At 49.4% G+C, this 17,080-nt stretch overlaps 1 protein-coding gene across 1 annotated transcript in view; it reads left to right on the forward strand.

The window, feature by feature from the left end:
* EPB41 (erythrocyte membrane protein band 4.1) overlaps positions 1-17,080 on the forward strand; it is an 81,227-nt gene that overhangs the window by 31,493 nt on the left and 32,654 nt on the right. Inside the window, exons 2-10 of the mRNA XM_065697875.1 lie at positions 1,447-1,915; positions 4,392-4,622; positions 6,729-6,833; positions 9,885-9,927; positions 11,865-11,940; positions 12,517-12,735; positions 14,670-14,757; positions 15,267-15,419; positions 16,283-16,380. Of these exons, the coding sequence (XP_065553947.1) occupies positions 1,447-1,915; positions 4,392-4,622; positions 6,729-6,833; positions 9,885-9,927; positions 11,865-11,940; positions 12,517-12,735; positions 14,670-14,757; positions 15,267-15,419; positions 16,283-16,380 (1,482 nt within the window). The remainder of the gene's footprint in view (positions 1-1,446; positions 1,916-4,391; positions 4,623-6,728; positions 6,834-9,884; positions 9,928-11,864; positions 11,941-12,516; positions 12,736-14,669; positions 14,758-15,266; positions 15,420-16,282; positions 16,381-17,080) is intronic.

Genomic DNA, 17,080 nt, shown 5'->3' on the forward strand with positions numbered 1-17,080 from the left:
TGTAGTTCTGGCTCCTGCAGGAGAGGAGAGCAGGCTGAAATGCGCCCTGCGCTCATCCCCAGAGCTGGCCAATGAGGCTCAGTCCAAGTGAAGAGGTTCCAAAGAGTTCAGACAGCCTGTCCCAAATGTGACCCAGCTCCGGATCACTCCGCTGGGAGCACAGAGCCCATGGGTTTCCATTCCTGCTTTTCCAGAAGCTCCCTTTGCTAAAAAGAGGGAAAGCAAGATCTAAACCTCATAAATCAGGAAATTTGTGTTGCTGGAGAAAGAACTGGAGTGAAGGTCTCCAATGCTGCTTTGTTTTAACCACAGCATTAGGAGTAATGTTAAGCTTTTGCCTTAAACCCAAGGGAGGAGTACTTTGGAAAGCTCAAAGGGCTTTTCTCTTTCAGGCACTCTGGTGGTTTGGCGATGGGGAGGAGTTAGATCCGAGTTGAATGCAGTGATACAGAGGAGGGTGACACCTTGAAATGCTTCTTACTTTTCAGTGTGCTTTGAGCAGTTGCTTGCTGGGGCTCGGGCTGGGGCATTCGAAGGCATGTACTGGATTAGGTGCTGTTTGCTCTGTGTAAGCAGTGGCACTTTATTGCTGTAGAGCCGTGTGATGCAACACGTGAAGGTTAGCCCTGTCCACGCTAAAGCACGATTATTGTAGGTCCTCTTTATACCTGAAATATCCTTCCCGTGTGATTTCCATCTTTTTGTGTCAACAGCCCAGGCTAAAGTTGAAATAAACATTGCATCAGCTTAAGAGCTCTGAGGAAACCTGCTCCCTGTTATGGAGATGGTTTGGAGCCTTTTCATGGTACGTTATCCCAGTGCGCAAGGCAGAGATCATAGAATCCCGTCATAGAATCCCAGCCTGGTTTGGGTTGGAAGAGACCTTAAAGCTCATCCAGCTCCAGCCCTGCAGATTCCTCCTTCCAGCTGCAGTGGTGCAGGACACTGACACCACAAGCCATCAGGGGTTTTGGCACGGTGTGGTAGGAGGAAGGTTGCCTGGTTGTGAGCATGTCCTCATCTGCTCTGCTCACACTGCCTGTGCTGCCAGAGGGAACGGTGACGTGGAGGAGAAGAGGACCTCAGGGCAGCCCTGTGGAGCCAGGCCTTCAGCCATCTCCTCCCCTTCCCTCATCTTGTTCCCATTTGGAATCATTTGCTTCCGCCAGGCAGCAGAGCTGGTGCCAGGACATGGAACAGTCTGGAGTCAGTTGTCCACGTGGTGGAACGTGCATGGTCAGACATCGATAGAGATGTTTCTATCAAAGCAAACCTTAGCAAAAAAGAGTGGTTTCGCTCTTAATGACTTTGTAGGCTGCGGGTGGCAGGACAGGGAGGTGTGACTGGTGAACATGGTGTGTCTGTGCTTGTGGCTTGGTTTGAATAGCTTCATGCAGACCTAATAGGGTAAAGCTCTTGACTGAGACATTTGCACCTCTCTTACAGCATCATCATGACAACAGAGAAGAGCCCAGCGGCGGAGGCTGACAACTCGCAGCAGCAGCAAGGCAAGGAGGAGGAGGGAGCTGCTGAAACACAGAAGCAAGAGGCTGCCCTAGAGGAAGGGGCTCGGCCGACGTCGGAGGGGCAGCCTGTGCTGGGGCTGAAGCAGAAGGCCTCCAACGGCGACACTCCCGCACCCGAGGAGCAGAGCAAGAAGGAGCGCCGCACCTCCGAGGGCCGCGGCCTCTCCCGCCTCTTCTCGTCCTTTCTCAGGAGGCCAAAGTCTCAGGTGTCCGAAGAGGACAAAGACAGTGATGCTCCTAAAGAGGCAGGAGGTGACCAGAAAGACCCCGCATTAGGAGCCAGCCCTGATGAAGACATCCTGGTGAAAGCCCCAATTGCAGCTCCTGAGCCTGAGCTCAAAACCGATCCATCGCTAGATCTCCATTCCTTAAGCAGTGCAGAAACACAGGTAAAACACCCTGCTCCATGTGCTGTGCTCCCTCCTGTGCTGGAAAATGTGTCTTTTTAGCTAGAACTATAAAAACTTGGTATCGTAGAATGGAAACCTTGGTCAGAAAAGCTCATGTGATGCTAGAAAGGCTCTTGTGAGCTCCCTGCATTGCATCATGTGCTTCCCACCCTTGCATTCCTGTGTCAGACTGTCCTGCAAAGTACCTGCTCCTGAAATTGTGCTCACACTTCACAGCAGAGCTTAAAATGCCCCGTGCTGACTCCACTCTGCTGAGGGATGGGAGGTCGCATCAGAGCTAGGGTTCAAGTTCATAATTCATGGCAGAGCTTGCTCATTGGGATGTCCTTGGTGGTGCAGGGGAAAGGCAGGTCTGTGGCATGAGGGGAGATTGCAAGAGGAAGTGGATTTAGGAGAGGGTTTTTCCATCTTCAAGGACTACAAGCATGGTGGGGATGATGCCTTGGTCATCTGCGCAATCCAGGCTGGTGCTGAGCCTGCCAAATACAAATATTTTCTGCTTATGCATCACGTAGACAGGGGTTTCTGCAGAGCACGTGGGCTGAGCCCAGCTGCTCGGAGCTGTCTGATGGCTGCTCTTTACAGCCAGGCTCATTTCTATGTAAGGTTTTTAAAGCGTGGTAGAAACTGCAGAGCCACCCAGAGGGAGACACGAAGTGCAGCTAGTTACTGATCTGGAAGTATTGCCTGTTCTCTCTTACTCCATGGGTAGTTTAAGCTCTGCTGTTACTTAGTGTGGTTCCCTGGAGCTGGAGAAAGGCGGGTGTCCCTTCTCCTCACATGGGGGTTTCTTACAACCCAGCCAACCTCTGTGTTGCTGAAGTCATGGCCCATTGGTGGTGAAATCTGCATTATTTACCCTTATGTTTTGCACAGGCTCCAGAGAGGTCTTACACAGCATCATAGAACAGTTTGGGTTGGAAGGGACCTTCCAGGCTCATCTCGTCCAACCCCCCTGCAATGCGCAGGGATGTCTTCCACTAGACCAGGTTGCCCAGAGCCACATCCAACCATATCTGCAAACTCTGGAGCAATATAGGACAAGTTAGAGCACTGCCAGCTGTAGCTGTAAATCCACCTCTTTAAAATGACAGAGCTGGAGGGGAGGTAGCACATAACACCTTTTTCTTTGCCCAAATCTCCGAGCCTGGGAAAGCCATGGGCTGATCTCTGCTCATGTTTTGTACCTCTGGCTTGAGTGGCATTAGCACAATGGGGAGGAGCTGAAGATTTTCAGGCAATAGCAGCCCAGAATTGTGTTTTAAGAGGAAATGCCTCACTTCTTTCTCTCTTAAACTTGGATTTTCCGCTTCGGAGCGCATGGGAGTGTGCACCACAGCCTTCCTTCACCACGGGCTGTTTGCTTCAGATGAAGCATTGATGCTTTTCCTTTTAGCTCTTATTTCAGCTCAACGTCAGTGGCTTTTGAACCGTGACACTCGGCAGATATTTGTGCTGTGACAGCATTGGAGAGGTGCTGCCTGTTTGATAAATGCTGACCGAGGGGCATTACACTGGCTTTGACTGATTCCCTGCTCCCGATTGTCCCAGCCCTGCTGGAACAGAAGTCAGCAGCTTGTGGCCATTATTTAGGTTTTAAATACCTCGGTGCAGTTGTGCCTGGGTTTGATTTCATGAGATGTGATGGGCTGTAAAGGCAGAGTTCTGCTCTTGCTGTGCCACGGCTGCGTGCTCCTGCTGCAGCGAGTCACTTCCAGCACTTGTCAGAGCTTCTGTGAACTCATTTAACCTGCTGAAATGGCAGTGAAAAAACCCCAAGCAGCTTCCTTCCTCCTCCTGCCCCCAAACTGCAGCTCTTGCTGCTATTTTAGTGAATTAAACTGACTCACAATGTGCTTTGTTAGGCAAAGGGAGGGTGGTACGAAGGCTGCCTTCCCTTTTTGCTAGCACAGAGCTGCTCAGTCAGCTCAGATGATAGAATCGTGGAATGGTTTGGGTTGGAAGGGACCTTAAAGCTCATCCACTTCCAACCCCTGCCATGGGCAGGGACCCCTTCCACTGGAGCGGCTTGCTCCAAGCCCCTGTGTCCAACCTGGCCTTGAGCACTGCCAGGGATGGGGCAGCCACAGCTTCTCTGGGCACCCTGTGCCAGCGCCTCAGCACCCTCACAGGGAAGAACCGGCCAGAAGGTGCTGCTGTTAAGATTTGCATGATGTAATCTGCCTTGGTTCCTCTAATCAAGCCCTTTTTCTATTTTATTACATCCCTTATTAAGTGAAGACTTGGGAATGACTTGAAAAGCTTTAAAAATTAATAGCATTCACTTGCCCAGCCAAACTGCTGCTCCAGGATCCCAGCTCACACATTGAAGTCAGATAACTCATTGTGGGGTGAGATCCCAGCCCTGTCGTGCACCTTTGCAATGCTTATTTCATGTGATGTTCTTTTGGATTGACATTTTCTCATTTGCAACCTGGGCGATGTGGGGTTTCAGCCTGCACAGGAGGAGAGGAGGGACGACCAGGACCTGGACCCCAGAGACCTCGGGGGCAAGGAAGGAAGGGAAGGGAAAGAAGAGAGCACCAAGCCAGAGCCCAGGCGAGAGACTCCGGAGCCCAAAGCAGACAAGGATTTGAAAGCTGCCCAGAAAGCAGTAAAAAGACACAGAAACATGTACTGCAAAGTCGTCTTGCTGGATGACACCCTTTTTGAGTGTGCTGTAGATGTAAGTACTTTAGAGGCTTGTTACTGCCTCTCCGCTTTTCCCTCTCCCTTCTCCTTCCCTGGAAAAATCACCACAAACACGATTTAATAAGAGCCTAATTTGCTGCCAGTGAATTACATGACAGGCTTTACTGCAGAACAATCTTGCTGTGAGCTGGAACAACTTATTAGTGGTGTAAAACTCTCTAGTGCCCAGGAATCTTGTTTTCATTATTCCACCATTTCCAGGGTGCCCTGCTGTGTAAAGGGGGGGACATTACCTTACTTGCTGTTCACCTTTCATTTGTATCCCAGACTAGAGCTGAGGTTTTTGTCTTAGATTGGGCTTGTCTAAATACCTTTTTCCCCTTTCCATTGAATGAAATGGGTTGGCAGCTTGATTTGTGCTTTTCTGTTCACCCAAGGTACCTTTGCTTACCAGGCTGCTGGCTGACGTAACTCCAGGAGCCTGGGTATGCAGAACAATGTGCAGTGTTTAGCCTTCACTTGAATATGTTTGCAGTAAACAATTTAAAGTGATTATGGTGACTTAGTGCAAACCCCTTCATCTGAGAGCTTTTCTTCTGCTTTATTTTGTGCATTCTCTCACAGGGCTGTCTTGCTGCCAGGGCAATAAAAAGCCAACAGAAATCCCCATTTCAGTATGAAAGTACTTGTCTGGAATATTAATAATCCAGTTCTTCCCATTCAAGCATACTCCATCAGCTTGGTTTTCCCCAGTCCTGCTGGCTCAATGGGCCAGGAGAGGGATGTAAGCACAGGGATGTTACCTTGGGTGATCCTGGGCAAGTAGGTCAGTGCTGGCCCTTTGTGTAGCAGCACTGCTGCTGTTGCTGCCTGAGATCCACTTGGAGCATTGCTGCCCTGATCCCTTTCCCATTGCCAGGAATTGTATGTGCAGCCCTTGGAAGGGAAATGTTCCCTGGAATGCTGGTAGCACCCTCAGCAACACCCTCGCTGGGGCTTTGTGTGTGTTTGGTGTCTTTACATCCTGGTAGACTGCAGGGACACTGCTGCGGGGAGAGTGATGGTGGGGTGGTTGGTCCTGATTTGAGCAGGATGCTGTAAGTCTCTTTCTGTAGGTCCAGAGAGTCATGGTAGGGATTAAGAGGGGCTGTTGTCGGTGAGACACTGTTGTCTTGACAAGTACCCTCAGCTTTAACACAGATAGAATCCTGCTCCATCATGCTGAAGAGTTTACTAAGACTTAATCGGAAAGGAATTGGAGCAGTGTAGGCAAAGATCAGTTGCTGTGCAAATAGGCCTAACAGGAGAGCTGCGGGCACAAGTGGAGCATCAGTAAATCTCAGTTTGCGTCACTGGATCTGCACTTTCTTCCCAGAAAAACCTTCAATAGAATGAGCTGCTCCTGGTTACTATAGCTTTGTGCCTTAGGGGTGTTTCCCTTCGTGCTTTTGGACTAAAAGCGTGGCTGTTCCCAGGGCCAGTTCCTTTCTGCAGGATTTGGAAAGAAGAAAAGAGATGCTCGGAATGCTCAGAGTGTATTTCTGGAGGCAAGAACTTGTGTGCTAAGCAGCTTTTTGTGCATAAGGCAGAAGTGGAGAAGCTGGGTGCCAGCAGCAGCAGATGGGGTTGATGGAAAGGCCATGGAAATGATGGTCTTTGGTTCTGAGCTGCTGTTTTCTTCCCTGAACCTCATATGTCAGGTTGCCTCCAAAATGGGAGACTCTACAGTGGGAGAGAACAGCAGCTTCATAACCCACTTTGATCATCTTTTGATCAACATCTCACTGTGTGGTAGCCTGGGCCTGGGGGATGTACTTGGGGAGGGAAAAACCATACAAATCCTTGGTGTTTGTGGGTTGTGTTGAGAAGTTCAGCTTGGAGGGGCTTCAGACATGGAGCTGGTGGTAGCAGAGACCCACTGCAGTTCTCATTGCTTCTCTGGTTTCAGTTTTTGTGCCTGATGCTCTTTCCTATAAGGGCTCCTTGCTCAGAAGCCACCAGGAGATCTGATTTTGAGCTCCTCAGGACTCCTTTCTTGCCAGTGCAGTGTGGTTTGATGACATTCCCTGTCTCCCCTCACCCATGGACCAGGGCAGCAGAAACCAGCCCGTCCTACAGAATGTCTTCTCTCTGTTTGCAGAAACATGCCAAGGGGCAGGATGTCCTTAAGAAAGTCTGTGACCACCTCAATCTCCTGGAAGAAGACTACTTTGGTTTGGCCATATGGGACACACCAACCTCCAGGGTAAGCAGCTGTTGGTGCATGGTGTTCTGTGCCCGAGTGGGTTCAGCTCCTTACAGGATCCTCTCCCTTGGGGAGGAGGCGGTGCTTAAGCTCTCTTTAAAGCTCCTTTTGGTGTCCTCCCCAAAATGAAGGTAGAAGTTGTGAGTAAATGACAGAGGAGTGTGGATTTGAGTTCAAAAGTGACATGGGCCTGCATTGTCACCTTGAGGAAAGTCATTATCTATGAGCTGACTGCAAAATGATGCCATTGCTTTGTGAAGCTGTAGCCCAGGAAGCGAGGCTGCCCTGGCGCTGCTGTCAGCATGGGTAAGGTTTGGTCAGAGCCACCCAGAGCAGATTTGAGTCAAGACTTTGCCCTGCAAAGGAACGTGTGACTCCATACCAGAACTCTTACTCATATGGTTTCAGTCTTTGTTTGGTTAGACTCAAGCAGTGTCTTATCTGTTAAACCCTTGGTTATGCTTTAACTCAAGCAATTACTCAAGCTCTGTTTCCTGAAACCTAAAGTGTGCTGAACTAAAATCAAGGGACCCTTTTATGTCCTTTAGATCAGATAGGTTGGTCCATGCTCTGACTGTACCCGTGCTTCACCTACAGAACCACTTCTGGGCCAGGTTACTGTGGCTGTGACATTTAGCATTAAATACTTCATAAATGCAAGTGGGAATTGTTAATGAAGAGGCAGAATAGCACCCATCACTATCTGAGGCAGGCAGAGCTCTCTCTTGGGTTTGGTTTTACTGTCTCTGGTATTTTTGTATATGTCAAATTTCCTTCCATGTGTATGACCTGGGTTTTTGACCTCTGGGAACTGGGTGTGCTTGCAGGGGGAGGGAAGGGGCACTTTTAGATCCAATTGAGAGAAAAAGGTTTGGATCAGCTCAGCTTCTCACGCTTGTGCTGTGCACTGGATCACTCAGGGGCTGGGGAGGCTAAAGCTGCTGGGAGTGGGTTTAGCTCCAGTGCAGAGTAAGCTGCTTGGTGGAAATCTGGTGTGCTGTGATGGGGGAAGACACCGTTTTGAAACCTGAAGCTCCATCTCTCTCCTGCTTTAACTTCAAATAAGACCTGACAGTGAGTTACTGATGTACAGGTGGAAATGATCATAGAATCACAGAGTGGTTTGGGTAGAAAAGGGCCTTAAAGCTCCTCCAGTTCCAACCCCCTGCCACGGGCAGGGAGACCTTCCACTAGACTATAATCTTATAAAAGATTATAAAATGATCAACCTAACAGATGAACTTCTGTCCTCAGTGCTGCGTGGAGCAGACCAGAGATGCTTGTGTGTATTCCTGGACAGGGAAGGGTTGAATGCGGCATTTCCCTTTGATTTTTATGGAGTAAACCTTCCTGAGGATGGGAATTTTCCCACATGGGACTAGCAGAGGGTGGCAGTGGGAGCAGGAGAGTGAGACAGCAGATAGAGCAGCTGGTCAGCACCAAGAGAGCTTGATGCTCTTCCTGCTCTGAAAGGAGGGATTGTTTCCAGCCATTCATTTCTCAGTGTGGATGAAAGTGCTGCTAATTGCTGTGCCCACCATTGTCTGCTGGTGCAGGATGAGTGCTGGGGATGCACGACTGCACCGTGGGCAGTGATGGGCAGTCCTGGCCCCAGCCTGGGCCTAGAGGTGCTCTGCCTGAAAGAGTGGCCACAAAACCACAGCAAGTGGTGTGTCTGCCTTCAAAATGGAGTTTATAGCCCCAGTTTTATAGGTTAGAGGGACAAGCATGTAAAAAGATAAGATTAAATATTGCTGCTGTGAAGTTACACATCCTTCTGGTCAAAACAGATTAGCTTGGGGGATTCAGTGAGTTAATTCCTTCACCTCGGGAGACCTGGATGTCCAAATCCTGCTCAGGGCTTGTGAAAATGAAGAGGGTGGCTTGAAAATGAAGAGGGTGGCTTAGTGTAGGCTCTCCAACAGCACTGTTAGCATCGTTCTGTCCCCTTCTGCAGGGCAGGCCCTGACCTCCTACAGGGTAGGCACCACTGTCCCACAAAGCCCCGAATGACAGAGATGGAGGAAAAAGGATGTATTTCTAAAGTTTGTAGCTGAGATCATTACAAGAAACTTGAGTCATACTTAAAAGGGATGGAGTTTGTGTCACACTCCTGGAAGAGATTCCAGCCTTGCCCAGCAGTTGGATGTTTCCACTTGTATGACAGTTAAAAACCATGGCTAACGATAGAAAGTCTCAGCAATCTTTGTTCTGAAGGGGTAAGTGTGGAGAGAGGTTGCCTAAAATGAATGCACGCATCCTCTTTGCCTGTTTTGAAAGGTTCTGGAGAGAAAAACCCAAGACAAGTATTGTGCACATGCTGCTCATAGCTGGATGTAGCTGCAACCTGCAGCTGTGTGCTTGCAGCCACCCATATCCTGGGCTGCATCAAAAGGAGCGTGAGCAGCAGGTGAAAGGAGGGGGTCCTGCCCCTCTGCTCTGCTCTCCTGAGACCCCACTTGCAGCACTGTGTGCAGTGCTGGTGTCCTCAGCATAAGGAGGACATGGAGCTCTTGGAGCAAGTTCACAGGAGGCCAGGAGGATGATCAGGGGCTGGAACACCTACTGTATGGAACCAGGCTGAGAACACTGGGGCTGGAGAAGAGAAGCTGTGTGGAGACCTCAGAGCAGTTCCAGTGTCTGAAGGGGATACAAGGATGCTGGAGAGGGGCTCTTCATCAGGGGCTGTAGGGATAGGACAGTGCTCAAGGCCAGGTCAGACAGAGCCTTGGGTGACATGGTCTAGTGTGAGGCGTGTCTGCCCATGGCAGGGGGGTTGGCAGGTCCTTTCCAACCCAAACCCTATGATTCTATGATATTCTGCTCTGCTTTGTTTTCTCCTGTTTCCTCCCCTATGAGTACCTGATAGATGAAGGGTGGGAAATGCACCCACCAAGACCACAGACTGGAGGTAAAGCTGTGAGAAATGCCCCGTCTCTCCAGTTACCATGGCTGCATTCATGTCCCATTGCTGTATTTTTAGGGGTTTTCAGGTTTCTCTGGTGTTTCTGGAACATTTGTTAACCTGGGGATGTTTTTATCTTCTTACAGACGTGGCTGGATCCTGCCAAAGAAATAAAGAAGCAGGTTCATGGTAAGTAGATGGAATTTGTGGTGTGCATGTGTGTGGTTCCTCCCTCCTTCCCTAAATAAGTGTGGCTTTAGGGGCCATTCAGGGAACTTAAGGAAGGGTGATAATTCAAGTGAGGGTGTCTGGCAGGGATCAGCACAAGTTCAAGCAGTGTGTGCATCCTTTCCCGTCTTCCCAAGTACTTCGTGATGCTCTAGATTTAGGGAAGGATGTCATTTCCTTGGGAAAACACAGCTTGGGGGGTGTTCCCCCTGGGCAAACCCACGCTGTCCTTGCTACCGTGTGATGCTGAAACAGGAGATCTGCTCCTTGTTTGAGGATGGGAAAATAGGTACCAGTGGGAACAGGGCAAATCCCACAGGAGCCTGGGAGAGCCTGTGGAAAGCTGTGGGCTGTAGCAAGGTTTGAGGGACTCTGAGGCTGGTTGGAGGTCCAAACAGGGGCACTGGAATGATGAATAGCTCGAGTAGCATCAGGGCAAATAGCAGATGCTTTCCAAAGCTAGATTTTAAGGTCTGCTCGCACTGAATTAGGGTAGTGTCAAAGTTAAATAAATTGTAGAGGCTTTTGTGTTCTCTCAGGAGCAAACCTGACTCCTTTGAAAGTAAAGTACTGGTTTATGAAAGTAAAATATTGTTTTATGAATGTGAAATCTTGCTTTATGTAAGTAAAATCCTGGTTTATGACAGTACAGTACTGTTAGATGGGTGCTTTTGGAGGGGTGCAGGACAAAGTGTGTCCTTAAGCACAGATGAGGGGGGAAGTGCTGCAGGGCTGTGGAGTAGAAGCTTCTGCTTTCATCAACTTCTCTTTGAGCTGACAGCAGGGTGTGTGTAAAGGGCAGGAGCTGCCCTGGCCGTGCTGTGCAGGTAGGATTCAGTTAGGAAGTGTAATGAGCAACCAGTTCCCTGTGGAATCTGCTCCCTTGAGATGGGTTAAATGGCAAATAACTTGATTTTACTTCAGTATATGTTGAATGTATGAATATGTGTACAGCAACGTCTGCTGGTTTAGGTACCCTCTGCCACCTAAAATACCTTCTTGGTATAACTTGGTTTGAGCTGTGTGTGATGAAAACAACAAGCCTTGTGTTTAATCCCAGTTGTGGCGTTGCATGAGCTGTAAATCCATGAATCCTACATCCCACCTCGTCCCTGGTTGAGACTGGGATCAGTCTCTGAGCGAGTCAAGCACAGGGGTGTCTCCTCTTGCTGAAAGAAACATGTTGGGCAAGTGTTGAAGGGGGAAGTTGTAACTATGGGAATTACTCTGAGTGCTTGATGGGTCAGGACTATTTTCCATGGGTAAATGGGATTATTCTCAAGAAAATGAGAGGCTCTCCAGTCACCTGGACTGTTCATGCCATAATGCCAGTTCTAGGTGGGATTATGGTATTCTTGCTCCACTTAATGCTTATACAAGACTTGCTGTATTAAAGCATTTAGGTCTAGCTAAATACCTAAAGTTCTTCCTGTCTCAGTGCTGGTTTCATCCAGGGATCGATGCTTGTATTGTGCTGAGTTTAACCTGTGGTCTGAGCCCACCCCAGTGCTTTAGGCTGGTGACATTTGAAACTTGGGTTGGGTGATAAACCAGTACTAACTCATGGAGTTACAGCACTGACCTCGCTTCATGAATCCCTCTTTTCAAGCACTGCAAATCTACACGAGTAACTGAGCTTCTTAGCACTGAATGGAAGTTTTCTCCACAAGCTGTGGTTTATCCATGTCTGTTTTCCTGCCCTGCTTTGTTTTCTTCTGCTTCTGTCTTAGCTCCTGTAAATGAAATTGTATCTTGCACTGTCTGCTAAGCAGCAACTAAGTAATGATCTGTTGGCTCTATCTTGCAGCTGGATATTCCCAGCTTTTGCCATAACCACTGCCTGTCACGAAGCTGTTTTGGGGCTTTTATTCTTCTGAAGCTCTTCTTTGTAATTGCAGGAGGCCCCTGGGATTTTACCTTTAATGTCAAGTTCTACCCCCCGGACCCTGCGCAGCTGACAGAGGACATAACCAGGTGAGTTCCCTCAGCAAAGCACTGAATATCTGCTACAAAGTGTTAACATTTGGGTGCTTTTCCATCCCTTAGCAAGGAGATCAGTTGTCAGTATGTTGGGCTTCATCCTCCCTTGCAGCCCTGATCCAGCACTGGGGCAACAGCACAAGAGGGATGTGGAGCTGCTGGAGTGAGGCCAGAGGAGGCCATGGAGATGCTGCGAGGGCTGGAGCAGCTCTGCTCTGGAGCCAGGCTGAGAGAGCTGGGCTGGGGCAGCCTGGAGAAGAGAAGGCTCCGGAAGGGGAGACCTTAGAGCAGCTCCAGTGCCTGAAGGGGCTGCAGGAAACCTGGAGAGGGGCTTGGGACAAGGGCCTGTAGGGACAGGACAAGGGGAATGGCTTGAACCTGCCCGAGGGGAGACTGAGCTGAGCTCTTAGGCAGAAGCTCTTCCCTGTGAGGGTGCTGAGGCGCTGGCACAGGGTGCCCAGAGAAGCTGTGGCTGCCCCACCCCTGGCACTGTTCAAGGCCAGTTTGGACTCTGTTTGATCCTTAAGTTTCTCTGTGTTCTCTGTAAGTAGTATTTTGCTTTTCCCCCAGGTATTACTTGTGTCTTCAGCTCAGACAAGACATCCTCACGGGGCGGCTGCCCTGTTCTTTTGCCACTCTGGCTCTGCTGGGTTCATACACGGTCCAGTCTGAGCTGGGAGACTACGATCCCGACTTGCACGGCCCAGATTACATCACTGAATTCAAACTGGCCCCAAACCAGACAAAAGAGCTGGAGGAGAAGGTTGTGGAGCTTCACAAAACATACAGGTAAGGTGCTCTTCAACAGTGTAGCCATGAAAGCGGGGTTTATTTCATGTGAAAAGACAAAGTTTGGTTGGTTTTACCTTCCCTTTGTCTTTGAATGTTTTCTGTGGGATTTATGTAGTTTTTGGGTTGCAGTCTGGTTGGATCACATCTCATCTCTTTGTGTGCACACTCTGTAGCCTACAGCGTGTTTGGGGTTTTCTGCTGCCACATTTAGTGAGTAACACTTCTCTAATATGGAAGTATTCCAGGTGATGCAGGAGGTAGAAACCTGTGGTTAAGCTTATCCTCAGGGTGTTTGCCTGCCTCTTCCTTATCTTACTTTGAGCTGATTTTCATAGATGCTCTCAAGAGCTCAGGTTGCAGAAGTGCAGAGGGCTGCAGCGCAGAGTGGCCGGGCAGCAGCTTCTGCGCTCTCCCAGTGATACATCTGGGTTTTATGGGGGAAAAAAGCCCATAGAACCACTTGGTAATATCAAAGCCTTCAACCTTCAGCCTTTTGACCTGTGAAAAGCTGTTGGTTGACGCACTAGTAACAAGAACAGAGCAAAGATGTGACCCGCTTGCAGGCAGATGGGAACTAATAACCCAAGTGCAGTAGGAAAGGGTGGACGTGTACCTCCAGCTGTGACCAGAGCTACAATTAACACCTTGCTCAACCCCCCCAGATCAATACTTTCAATTGATTCCCCTCCATTTGCACTGAGAGGAGAGGAAATGAGGGAAAATAAGTCCTGGGCTGCTGACAAGCTTCATGACTTGGAGTCAAAGGCCATTAGCTGTGCTAGAAGTGGCAGATCTCATTGCTGAATTATTCATGGCTTCATTAGAAGGATACTTGAAGGCATAGGATGGAGTTATATTTAATCTGCTAGAGTATGCAGGAGGAAGCAACATGTACCCTGTGTAATTTCTGGTCTGTATTCTGTGGACATTAAACTGTCAGAGGGTTTTCAGTGGGGAAACTCTGCTAAGTCATGCTCCATCTCTTGCTACTTTACCTGCAAAGCACAAGGCATGTGTCGGGCGACTGCTCCAGGTCTTTCCTAGAGGATTGTCCTCACATTTGTCTTTGCCTGCCCTGTCTCCCCCTGCTAAAACCTCTCTTTACATCTCACAAAAGATGTATGTGAGTGCTCAGTAAAGGAGACGTCAAAGCAGGGAACAGAATGAAGTGGATACAGCTGAATTCTCTCCCAGCAGAGCTGCTAGATGTACCTTGCACCCCGGAAACTTATTAACAAGAACGTTGCTAATCCTCCATTAGCAGGATGCTGCTGTTAAGTGAAGTTGTGTTGCTCCTCCTGCAGACAGGGCACCATCTGCTCCCAGAAACTGCTCATTCATCTGCTCTGCCCCATAGGAATCACTGCTGAGGGGTCTCAGCTGTCCTAGCCTGGGGTCTGGAGAACAATAGCTGGGTTTGGGAGGTCTGGAGGCAGGAGGGCTGGGAGGATGGTACCCATGAGACCCATCACCCTTTGCCTGCGATTGCTTCTTCTACTGAATCAAGTTTTGTGTCTCTTGCTGCACTTCCTCCCTTTCTTCTCCAGTGTCTGTGCAGCCACAGGGATAAAGTGCATCTGGTTCAGGAGGATGGCTCAAAGCAGAAATTTGTGCGTTCACAGTAATATAACAGTTCATCACAGAATCCCAGCCTGGTTTGGGTTGAAGGGACCTTAAAGCTCATCCAGCTCCAACCCCTTGCCATGGGCAGGGACACCTTCCACTAGAGCAGCTTGCTCCAAGCCCTGTCCAACCTGGCCTAAATTAGACATAAATATCTATATTTATATATCTACATCTGGGCACAAATTTGTATTGACAGCAAAAGAAAATGCAACAAGTGAATGGTTTCATGAAGTCTGATCGGTCCCCTGCTAAAAGCAACAGGTAGGGGAGTACCAATCCCTTTCTTTCTTTCTTTCTTTCCCCAGATCCATGACTCCAGCCCAAGCAGACCTGGAGTTCCTGGAGAATGCAAAAAAGCTGTCTATGTATGGAGTCGACCTTCACCAAGCCAAGGTGAGAATCGGCGTGTGTGCACCTGCCTGTGGAGTTTGTAACTAGACTCATCCTTCCCTTGCCAGGAGCGAGTTTACCAATGTGAGGAGGCTCCTTTTGAAAGACAGAGGAAGTAGGGAAACTCTGACACGCAACACGAGTGCCTCAAGCACTCTTGAAGTGATGCTTCCTGATTGCTTATTACTTATTTGTTACAGGAAGCTTTACAAAGCTCCTGATGTAGACAGGTCCTTGCTCTTAGGATGTACAGCTCTGACTCTGCAACATGAGCCACTGTGCTCAGGGAAATGCAGGACAGACTCGAGATGAACCCTTTAAGCAAACAGCATCAGGAAAAGAGCAGAAGGGAGGGGTTGGAAGGAGAAATATGAAGGAAAAGCAAAGGAGCTGGAACCTGAAGTCGGGGTGGTGGGGAGATGGCATCAGAAGACCAAAGGGCTCATTTGAAGGCAGATATTGACCTGAAACTTGTAACCCCATCACTGCTTAAACCTCATCTGCTTTCCCAGGACTTGGAAGGAGTGGACATCACTCTGGGAGTCTGTTCCAGTGGCCTTCTGGTTTACAAGGACAAACTGAGAATCAACCGCTTCCCGTGGCCCAAAGTCCTGAAGATTTCCTATAAGCGCAGCAGCTTCTTCATCAAGATTCGCCCAGGGGAGGCAAGTTCTGACTTCCTGGTGCTCGGCTCTTCTTTATTTGCCTTCTGGTTACCCCCACCGTGTGTGCGTGCTGCGGGGAGGGAGGGAGCCGTTCTCTTGAGTGAGCATTTTCAGCCTCTGTCGGGTTTCTGAGCCTGGCTTGGTGTTAAGTTCGGGTTGAGCGCACTGAGCTGGCTGGAGCTATAAACCAGCGGGAGACAGTTTGAACAAGGTGTCATCCAGCACCACCTCCTGGCACCGCGTGGTACTCCCAGCATCCCGAGGAAACCCGTGGGAAGTTCACAGTTGGAATTGGAGAGGACTAGCTCCATTCTTGGAGGCAGGGCTAGACGAAGGCTCTTGGTCTCTTTTCATTTACAACCAAAAGAATAATTACAAATACAGAGCCCTGAGCCTGCAGCAGCCAGGGGGAGGCTTCCCTCTGATGCTGCCTCTTATGAATGGGGAGATCCTTGCAGCAGCCTGGTTGCTGGAAACACAGTGGAGAAAGAGGCTGCAATGGGATTTCTGCCTCTTTCCTCCTCTTCTTCCTCCTTCTGCTTCAACTGTCATGACCCAGCCTTGCAGGGAAGTCAATGTTCAACCCCGTCCTGCAGCTGGGCAGTGTGATGGGGGTTAAGTGAGTCTGAATGGCTGCAAAACCCACAGCACATTGCTCTGCAAATCCCTGTGCATCAGGAGAGATGCTCAGGCTTGTGGCCAAGCTTGTGGTCTTTGGTCACACCTGAGCTCCTCCCTCACACTGTGGAGTGAGTTCAGCTGCTCTTGGGCTAGACCAGCAGTTTGTGCTGCAGCACAATGGGAAGATGGGCTGGGGACTGGGCTCCTGCCACATTTCTTGCTAATATTTATGTTTTCTGCAGCAAGAACAGTATGAAAGTACAATTGGGTTCAAGCTCCCAAGTTACCGGGCAGCAAAGAAACTGTGGAAAGTCTGTGTTGAGCATCACACGTTTTTCAGGTGGGTTTTGACTGGTGGGCTCACTTTGACCAACTGATGCTTTAGATTAGCTGCTGAAAATGAGCACTCCTGAGGTCCTTAGGGCTTCACAAAATCTGGAGTGAAATGCTTGAGAGACGTTAAATACGTACATTGCAATGGATTTCTAGGCAGTTTCATAAGATTCAGAAGAATAACTGTGTCCTGGGCTGCTTGGAGAAGAGAAGGCTCCACGGAGATGTTAGAGCAGCTTCCAGTGCCTAAAGGGGCTACAGGAAACCTGGAGAAGGGCTTTGGACAAGGGCCTGTAGGGACAGGCCACGGGAATGGCTTTAACCTGCCAGAGGGGAGACTGAGCTGAGCTCTTAGGCAGAAGCTCTTCCCTGTGAGGGTGCTGAGGCACTGGCACAGGGTGCCCAGAGAAGCTGTGGCTGCCCCATCCCTGGCAGTGCTCAAGGCCAGGTTGGACACAGGGGCTTGGAGCAAGCTGCTCCAGTGGAAGGGGTCCCTGCCCGTGGCAGGGGTTGGAGCTGGATGAGCTTCAAGGTCCCTTCCAACCCAACCCGTTCTATGTGATAAGGCAGAGGTCTTCTGTCTCATGTAGATGTGGGGTTATTGCTCGTGCAGGTTGTTTTGTTAGTCAAATGTATGCAGGAGACCAATTTGCATTTGAATTTCTTTTCCCCTGCTGCTTCCTGCACCTGCAGGCCTGGTTTCTAAC

The sequence above is a fragment of the Lathamus discolor genome, chromosome 18 (assembly GCF_037157495.1).
Source record: "Lathamus discolor isolate bLatDis1 chromosome 18, bLatDis1.hap1, whole genome shotgun sequence".
Lineage (NCBI taxonomy): Eukaryota > Metazoa > Chordata > Aves > Psittaciformes > Psittacidae > Lathamus > Lathamus discolor.